The sequence below is a fragment of the Gavialis gangeticus genome, unplaced genomic scaffold, assembly GCF_001723915.1.
Source record: "Gavialis gangeticus isolate Ggan-Ray unplaced genomic scaffold, GavGan_comp1, whole genome shotgun sequence".
NCBI classification, from domain to species: domain Eukaryota; kingdom Metazoa; phylum Chordata; order Crocodylia; family Gavialidae; genus Gavialis; species Gavialis gangeticus.
The window spans coordinates 27,398,568-27,408,516 of NW_017729006.1; the positions used below are offsets into that span (position 1 = coordinate 27,398,568).

Consider the following 9,949-nt stretch of genomic DNA (forward strand, 5'->3'; position numbering starts at 1 on the left):
GCCCCCCCCCCCGGAGGGGGAAAACCAAATGGGGGTTGGGGGGGGGGGGGGGGGGTTTGAGCAGCTGGACATTAAGCTGGCAGCAGAGTGGAGTCACCACGGCCACTCCGCCAGCCCCCCAAAGCACGGGGCCTGGGGTGGTTCGCCCCCACCCAGGAACAGCCCTGATGATATACTCACTTAGCTCTTCTTATGCACCATGACTCTTCCAAAATGTAATAATTGACTCCCAGTTTTAACAACCCTTCCTTCACTTCTTTTGCTGGCTTTCGACTATACATGGAATATACTATTTTAGTTCTGGCCCTTTGAAAAGAAAAAGGTGTTAGCAAATAGCATGGCAGACAGGACAACATATTTCTTGACAACTGTCAATCTACTGGATCACGGTGTACATGTAAGTGGTCTATGCAACCATTACACCAAGATCTTCAGAGCGTACATCTAGGCAAGAATATCGAGTGGAGGCTGCCCTAGATCTACCAGCCCTCCTCTAGACCATCAAGACAGAATCCAAAGGCCAGGCTGAGTCTGGACATTCAGTGCCTTGAGGGTTGTAGCTTCTGCCAGAGAGCACCAGATTAGAGCTGCTGCTGACTGCCTCAGCAAGGGCACATTTCTGTCAGGGTGATGTCCCTTAGCTTTTCTGCAATCAAGGAGTACCCACAAGGCACTGGCGACTAGGGGTTTCAGGTGCTGTATACTCGTCTTACACTGGAGGCTGCAACACTGTGGTATTTTATAGGAGCTACCCCCACCATGTTGCCACCCAGCCCTCCAGTCAGATGCAGTTTAAGGTCATACCCATGACCAACAAGATATTAAGTATGATTAAAACAAAAAGCCTCAAATACTACAGTGAGACGCTTATTATAATTAGGCAAAGAACAGTGGATAAAAAGGCTGTAATAAAATTATATTGATGTATTGATGTAGTTTATGTAATTTGGCATCATTTAAAATAGAATAGCAAAACCAAAAGACTATAATGTGAATTGTGCACCAGCTGGATCAACAAAACTGGGGATTAATTCTAAGATAGACTTTACACAGAAACGTGAAAGCAGAAATGTCAAACAGCAAGTAGATGTTAGGCTGTAATATAAAATGGCTACAAAAAAGCCAACAGGCTAAGGAGACAGAGGTACATGTCACAAGAAAATGGATTTGAAATAAAGCTTATTAACCACAAAATGGAACATGGGCCATCAACGCAATGCCATAGCTGGCAGAGTTAATCAAACACTGGCATGCATCTACCGAGGCATCTCAAGCAAGGCTAAGAACGTCATCTTCCTGCCCTACTCGGCCTGGCGGAGACCGCAGCTAGAGTACCATGTCCAGTTCTGGGTGCCGCACTTCAGGAAGGATGTGGAGAAGCTCAAGAGAGTCCAGCGGAGGGCCATACACATGATTAGAGGCCTAGAGACTAGGTCTTAAGAAAAGAGGCTGAAAGACTTAGGGCTGTTCAGCCTGGAGAAGAGAAGACTCAGAGGGGACTTGGTGGCAGCCCATAAGTATATGAGGGGCATACATCAGGGCCTGGAGGAGCATTTATTCACCAAGACCCCCCAGGGAGGACAGGAAATAATGGGCACAAACTGACTGAAGATTGCTTCAAGCTAGACATAAGGAAAAATTTAATTACAAGTCGAGTACTGAGAGTTTGGAACAGGCTCCCCCCAGAGGTAGTACAGTCACCCACCCTGGAGAACTTCAAAAAACGTCTTGACACCCACCTTGCTGGGGTCATCTGATCCCAGCAGTCTTTCCTGTCCAAGTGCAAGGGGACTGGACCTGATTACCTGTATGGTCCCTTCCAGCCCCTAACATCTCTGAAACTATGAAATATGATGCCTGAAATTCCCCCTTATATTTATATGGCAAATTCTTCATGACCCTAAAAGTTATTGAGAATACTGTACCCAGCTGTCCCGTCTTTGAATTGTGCAGAGGTTGTTTCCCAGAACACAATAAGAAGCCTTCCTACAACTTTAGGTGCCTGGATACCAAACTTGGGTAGCCACGAGCGGCTTGTCCGTGGGACACAGGGGCGGGGAGGAGGGGCAGTTCCTGTCGCTGCATGTACCCCTTGAGGGAGGAATGGGGGCACGTGCTTTCCAGATCTGCATGTGGCACAAGGGAGAGCTGCCGCTGTAGGCTAGGGCTACACTGGGCTCTTCCTAGTGGGGGGATTGGGCTGGGGCTACACTTGGGGCAGGTTGTGGTGGTGCTGGGAGGGGGAGTTTGGCAGGGGGGAGCTATGGCAAATTTTGGGACAGCTGTAGCCCACCCCAGACCCCCCTCCCAGCGCCACTGCCACCCACCTTGAGCACAGTCCTGACCCAAACCCCTGCCAGGAAGAGCCCAGCACAGCCTACCCTTGCCCCACATACAGATCTGGGAGGCACGTGTCCTCCCCGCCATGCTTCCCCTGGGGTGTGCACCCCACCAGACAAGAAGCTCACAGCAATATCCCATGCCCCACCCCAGTCCAGCAGCGCCTGCCCCAGCCCAACTCCCTCCCTCACCATGGAGGGGCCTCGATCTGCCCCCCTCCCACACCCCTTCCCTCCCCCTCTACAGACTTACAGGTTGGATGCTGCTTTCCAAGCTGCCGGCTGTACACCTGGCCACGTGCATGCTGCAGCTCGGCACATGAATGTGGCATTTACTGGCAACATTATTGGCCCATCAGCCAAAAAAAGCTGACTGAGATAATGTCAATTTTCCTTTTATCAGTGCCAATATAAAATGGACTGATGTATCAGTGCACCTCTACTGTGCACCCCTCCTGCTACTGCATTCAGCTACTTTTAAAATCTATAGCTCTTGGGGATCCAAATGCTAAACATTTTAAGTCAATAATGTTTAATGTTTAACAATCAATATTCATTGGCAAGAATAAAAAGGAAGTGTATCAACTTGATTCTGGAAAGTTTCCAAAAACAAGAGCCCATTTTTATGGACATGATCCAAGGAAAATTACAGCCCATTATTTCACACCTACTGTATTATCAGTGTTTTAAGGGAAGCAATTATCTTCTGGTAAAATTAAGCCTATTCTTGCAAATATGTTCAGGGAAGATTTCATTGAGGCATCTTGTTTTAACTGCACTTAAATCAGGATGCAGGCAAATGTAGATGCATTTAATTTTGGTTTAATGAAAGTAGAATTTGCAAGTCTGTGTTAGCAGGAAAATGAATTTTTTTTAGTTTTATAAAAAGAAACCCCAATTTTAATTTATTTCCTTCTCCCATTAAACTAAATTAAGATCATGTTAAATTCAAAGACTAAAGGATTGGGAGATTACCACTGAAAAGCAAAGCCTACATGTATGGTCCTTTAATATACTAGATTTACATATGTAATCACACTACCTTACATACAACCTTACATACTTCCCATATAAAAAGTTTGGTCAATGGCCAAAGATACAGAAACCATTCAATAACCCATTTAAAATGATCTCCACAAAATCCTTACTTCAGTTCTGTGCTTATCATTTTGTAATGGAGGAATAAAGGAAAATAATATTTTGAGGTTTTTCTCAAAATGTAATTCTGACACCATGCACAGCTGAAAGATTATCTGGAGAATCCTGGCAGTACCTTATGTGCACTTGGATAGTTTGGGGTTTTTTTACACCATACCATAAATAACCCAAAGCAACTCATATGTTCTCCAGTTCACAAACTCCATCATGCTCTAGTTACCCCAAATTCTGGAGATTATAGCATGCACCTCCTCAACTGAAAGCATCCAATACTGCATCTGTACTACTTCTAGAAGTGGAAGTACACAGCATTTATGTCCCTTGTCACCTTTCCAGCTGACTGTGTAAGGCTGGCAGGAAAATAAATATGCAGATACTTGCATGCAATTATCACTAAGCTCTTATCTTCTCTCCTCGAGATAGAATTACAAAGCATCATTGCCATCGTACTTTGGCATAACATAGAAGTTTATCAACTTAAGCAAAAATAAGTGATTAGACACAAATTTACAAGAGTTCAGTTTTTTTTAAATTCCAAGAAAAACAACGTAAGACTTCAAAAGCCATGTGTAATGATCTGGTAAAAAAGAAACTGCAACCACTGTAAGCATTTCCCAACTTAATCAACATTGCTATAAGTGAAGGCAATATCCAAAGAAAAATAATCTTTATCATAATTATACCTCACATATTTTTGATTAACAAGTCTGTAGCAAAATCCTATTATATCCATGTCTACCCTACAGAGGTGTATCATTCTCTAAATTGTTAGTAAGTCTGAATTCTGAAAGAATGACTTTAAAATAATCCTAGAACTTTTTAGGATTCAAAACCCCCCAACAAATAGAACTTAAGAAGTGTTGTACTGGCTCAAGATCAATGGCCACTGTCTAGAGTATCCTGTCTCTAGACAGTGGCAGAAGTGGATGCTATACACAGACAGCTTTGAACTGAAGAGCTCTGGAATGATCTATCCCCTATTCCTTACCCTCCCTGGCATCCACCACTTATTGGGTTAAGAGATGCTAGAGGAAATATCTCCAACCAACCTGTTCAATAGCTATTAGCTGATCTATCATCCATGAACTCATACAGTCCCTTTTTGAACCTGGCTTTGCTGTTTGCTTCCACCACCTCCCGTGACAGCAAATTTCATAAGTCAACTACATGTTGTGTAAAAAAATACTTTTTCTTAATTTTTGACTTGTTACCTACTAATTTCAGCAGTTGCCCTCTAGATCTAATACATGAGACTTCAAGAACAAGTTTCCTATTCACTTGATCCACATGATTTTATAGACCTCTATCATATCCTAATTAAATTAAAAATGCTGAGTATGATTTGCATTTCTACTGAACATTATAAAAGTTTTTAAAAGTTAATTTTAGTGGAATAAATTGTATGAATTTTGAAATTTACCTCAGCCCTGCATCTTCATAATGGGGATGATTTACAACAGGACGAAGCGTAGACAACTTGATACTTGCCATTGTAGGCATTGCTCCTGCAAAAACAGCATCTGAAACATATAGATTTAAAAGAAGGATAATAAAGTAGTAAAAAGTAGTGAGAAAATTTGCATTTTAAATACTCAAGATCATATAATCATAGACCAATATAAGAAAATATACGGAAGAACAGAAAGTTGCTTTTTTGCTTAAGAAATTTCTTTGGAAGGCGACAAGTCACGCTCTTGGGCAATACAAACTGCCTGTAAGGAGACATTCTAAAAACATAGGTCATGATTTTCAAAACTGAACTATGATTTTGGACACCATGTACCCTTTAAAAATATTTCAAGTAGGGCACTCAGAAGAACACAAAAATAACAAGTTATTTTTAAAAACCTTGACGTCAATCTTAAGTAATTAAACCATGACATCCATAGAATTAAAATATTAATTAATACTTTCTGTCAGCCTTAACTTTCCTATTCTTTCATTTGCTCATGGAATTAGGCACACCCCGCCTAATTAGGCTCATGGAATTAGGCACCCTGGTCGAGAAAGACTGGACTAGATGAAGGGCCTGTAAATGTACATATGTAATTGGTTGGATCTTCATGGTCAAAGAACAGTCATAAACAGCTCAATATCCAAGTTTGGAGAGGTATCAGATGGGGGTTCCCAGGGGTCTGCTCTAGGCCTAGTATTGTTTAGTATTTTCAGTAATAATTTGACACAGTGGTGCCCATCTCACTAGGGCCCATGAACCAGATGAGTAATAGAGCCAGATCCAGCCTGCAACCAGGAAGCCAGCAAACCGGACCAGAGAGAAGCCTGGCACCAGATCCTGCCCAGGAAAGGGAAGTGATCCAGCTGCCTGTACCTTTGGTTTTTGCTGAGTGTTTGTTTGGTGGACTGTGTCTGAGGTGTGTGATCTGAGAAACTGGGAGTGACTGCTGAGCGAGTGCTGACTGCTGTGGGATTGTTGACTGCTGTGCGATTGCTGCCTGGGTCTTGCAGAAGCCCAAACAAAGGGGCTGAGTCAGCCCAGGCCCAGAAGGGTATAAAAGGAGATTCCTCCAGGCGACCAGGGAGCCTGTGACCCAGGGAGCCAGCAAATAGGACTGCAAGTAGGGGAAGCAGTTTGCAGGCCAGTCTGTGGGTAGTAGCATAGCTTATGACCACACAATCGCTCTCAGCCATGGCGCTGACTCGCCGTATCTGCTGGCATCCTGGCATCACTGAGACCTTCACCCAGAGAGAGCCCAAGGCCCTGGACTGCAGGGGCTGCCTGGCATGGTTGCTGGCAAGTGAGCATGGGGGCACCCCCATTTATGGGGTGTGCTCCCTAGTGGAATCTCTGGAAGGCCAGGTACAGGAGCTTGAGGAGGAGATACTTCAGCTGCAGACCATCATGGCCCACAAAAACTTTATTGATGGCTACTGCCAGACCCTTCTCCAGAAGGAAGAAGAGACAGAGATGGTAGCGAATGTGATGGCTAACCAAGAAAATCCACCTGGAGTGACCTGGAAGACGGTTATCTCCAGGAAACCCAAGGCCAGGGCTGCTTCTCCTCTGGCCCTGCACAGCAGGTATGTTCCCCTCCCCACACGAGGAGGCTCCGATGGTGACACCAGGAGAGGAAGAAGGTAAGCAGCTTGCTGCCACCTACAAGAGCTGGCGCAAGGTGGTGGTGGAGTGGGGGGGAACTCCCTCCTGCAGGGCACTGAGGAACCCATCTGCCCTGTTAGCCCGTGAGGTCTGCTGCCTCCCAGGGGCTTGCATCCGAGATGTAGCAGAGAGGATCCCCAGACTTGTCCGGCCCTCCAACTACTGCCCCACGGTTCCTCATCCATGAGGAAACTACTGACATGGCCAGCAGTAATCCAGACTGGGTCATAAGCAACTACAGGGCTCTGGGTGCCGAGAGCCCAGGCAATCTTTTCTTCTGTGCTCCCTGTCGCCGGTCATGGTCCCAGAAGGAAAGGATGCATCAAGGAAGTGAACCAGCAACTCCAACACCGGTGCCACTGAGAAGGCTTCAGATTCCTTGACCACGGTGCGTACTTCAGGGAGAAAGGACTCCTGGGACGGGATGGCATCTATCTCATACGGAAAGGTAAGTCCCTGTTTGCCAATCTTTTGGACAGGACTTTAAACTAAGATTGCTGGGGGACGGGGATATACAAATTCAAGCATGTCCAGAGACCAACATACAAGCCCAGTAGATAGAGACACTTGGAAACCCACTCTTGTGGGAGCTGAGGGAATAGTTCACCACCAGCAGGACAGGAAGATGATGGCCTCAGTAATAGGCACCTGAGTCCTCTATACTAATGCCAATAGCATGGGTAAACAAGCAGAAGCAGCTAGCCCTCCTACTCTCCAGTGGGCATTATGACCTAGTAGCGATTACAGAGACCTGGTGAGACTCCTCACACAACTGGAGTATAGCTATAGAGGGCTACACCCTGCACAGAAGGGACCGGGTGGGGAAAAAAGGTGGAGGCACTGCTCTTTAAGTGAAAGAGCTGTACACCTCCTTGGAGACCAACATCGGCTCCAAAAATGGACAGCATGAAACCCTTTGGGTCAATTTGCAGGGAAGGGGGGGCAGGGGGCATGGCAAGAGAGGCCTAACTGTAGGTGTATACTACAGACCACCAAACCAGGAGGAAGAACTGGATCTGGAGTTCACCTGAGAATTGACTAAGGCTGCATGCGCATGTGACATGGTCGTCACGGGCAATTTTAATTATCCAGACATCTGCTGGGAGGAACACTCGGCCAAGTTAGAACAGTCGTGATCCTTCCTGACCTGTGTTGAGGAGCTCCTCCTGACTCAGGAGGTGCACAGACCAGAGGTGACACACTGCTAGACTTGGGCCTGGCCAAAGGAAACAACCTGGTGACCGACTTAAATATAGGGGGAAATCTGAGTGACAGCAACCTTGATGTTCACTGTCCAACATAAGGCAGACAAATCAGGTAGCAGAACTGAAGTCTTGGACTTCAAAAATGCAAATTTCAACAAGCTTAGGTCACAAGTAGGGCAAATGCTACAGGACCAGGGACCAAACATGAAAGGTGTGCAAAAAGAGTGGTTGTTCCTTAAGGACATGATCCTTGAAGCACAAACAAAGTCCATTCCCATGTGGAGAAAAGGTAACAGAAGGGCTGGGAAGCCCTCATGGCTGAATAGGGAAACCATGGTCCTTTTAAGAAAGAAGAATGAGGCTTATAAACAATGGAAGCTCGGGGTGGGCCCCAAGGGGGACTATTCCACAACGGCCTGCATCTGCAGAGAACAGATAAGAAAGGCTAAAACAGCGACCAAGCTTAGATTAGCAATGGGAATCAAGGACAACAAGGACCTTCTTTAGGTACATAAGGAACAGGAGTAAAACAACTAAGTGTGGGGCCATTGCTCAACAACTCAGGAGAGCTGGTTAATCGGCACCCAAGAGAAAACTGAACTCCTGAATGACTACTTCGCCTCACTCTTTCACCGGACCAAGGGGAAAACCACGCCAGATAGAGTAGATGATGAGTACGGTAGGAATACTCACCTTCCTACTATTGCCATTGAATCGGTATATGACCAATTAATAAAATTAGACATACAGTTCAGCAGGGCTGGATGACCTTCATCCGACAGCGCTAAAGGAGCTGGCTGAAGTCACTGCAGAACCCCTGGCAAAGCTCTTCCTCAACTTGTGGAGCTCTGGAAAAGTCCTGAGGACTGGAAGAGGGCCAAAGTTATGCCCATCCACAAAAAGGGCAGGAGGGAGGAGCCAGGTAACTATACGTCAGTCAGCCTAACTTCCATCCTAGGGAAAATCCTAGAAAAGTTCAACAAGGAGTATCTGTGATAAGCTTGCAGAAGGTAAGATTCTGATCAACAGTCAGCATGGCTTCATCGCAGGCAGGTCTTGCTTTACCAACCTCATATCCTTCTATGATCCAGTAACTTGCCCCTGGACACGAGAAGGCAAGCTGACATTGTATACCTTGACTTCGAAAAGGCCTCTGATCTAGTAACCCACAATGTCCTCGTGAGAAAATTGGAGAACTGTGGGCTTAACTCCGAGACACTCAGTACTTTTCAACATCTTTATTAACAATTTGGATGCGGGGGTGAAGAGCTGGCATGCAAAATGATACAATTTTCTTAACTCTGCATTCATCCACGCAGTGCAGAGTGGAATAATACCTTCAGGTACTGCATGATCTGGGATTTATATACAGGAATGGCATGAAACTTGCCTTTTTTTTTCTTTTGCAACAGGACCAGCTTGTTGATTCACAGATTGTAAGGCTGGAAGGGACCTGGGAAAATCATTGGGTCTAACCCAATGCACCAAGCAGGAAAGATAACTGGGGGTCAGGTGACCCCAGTAAGGTGGCTGTCCAGTCTCCTCTTGAAGATTTCCAAGGTAGGTGATTGCATCACCTCTGCAGTGAGCTTATTCCACAGTCTGGACACCCCAACTGTGAAGTGTTTCCTAATGTTGAGCCTGAATTAATCTTCCAAGAGTTTGTGGCCATTACTCCTGGTTTTCCCCTCGGGTGCCCTGGTGAGCAGTTGCTCAGCAAGCCCTTGATGTACTCCCCTAGTGTAGTGGTAAGCTGCTACCAGGTCCCCTCTCAACCTTCTTTTCCTCAAGCTGAAGAGTCCCAGATCCCTTAGCCTTTCTTCGTATGGCTTGTCTTTTAAGACTCTGATCACACGGGTGGCTCTTCTTTGGACTCTCTCAAGCTTGTCCATGTCCTTGTTAACATGTGGTGCCAAGAACTGGACACAGTACTCCAGCGGTGGTCTCACCAGTGCTGAGTACAGTGGAAGAATCACCTCCTCGGCTTTGCTGGAGATCCATCAATTGACGTATGCCAGAGTATTATTTGCCCTACTGGTTACAGCATCGCACTGCTGGCTCATATTCATACTGTGGTCTATTATGACCCCCAGGTCCCTTTTATTTGTGGTGCTAGTCAGCTTGGTGCC

General features: G+C 45.8%; 1 protein-coding gene across 1 annotated transcript in view; it reads right to left on the bottom strand.

Annotated features, from left to right (window-relative positions):
- The window catches only part of DPY19L1 (dpy-19 like 1), a 111,057-nt gene that overhangs the window by 7,706 nt on the left and 93,402 nt on the right, over window positions 1–9,949 (bottom strand). The window contains exons 22-23 of the mRNA XM_019509036.1: window positions 4,918–5,017; window positions 181–306 (exon numbers count right to left, since the gene is read on the bottom strand). Coding sequence (XP_019364581.1) covers window positions 181–306; window positions 4,918–5,017 — 226 coding nt within the window. The remainder of the gene's footprint in view (window positions 1–180; window positions 307–4,917; window positions 5,018–9,949) is intronic.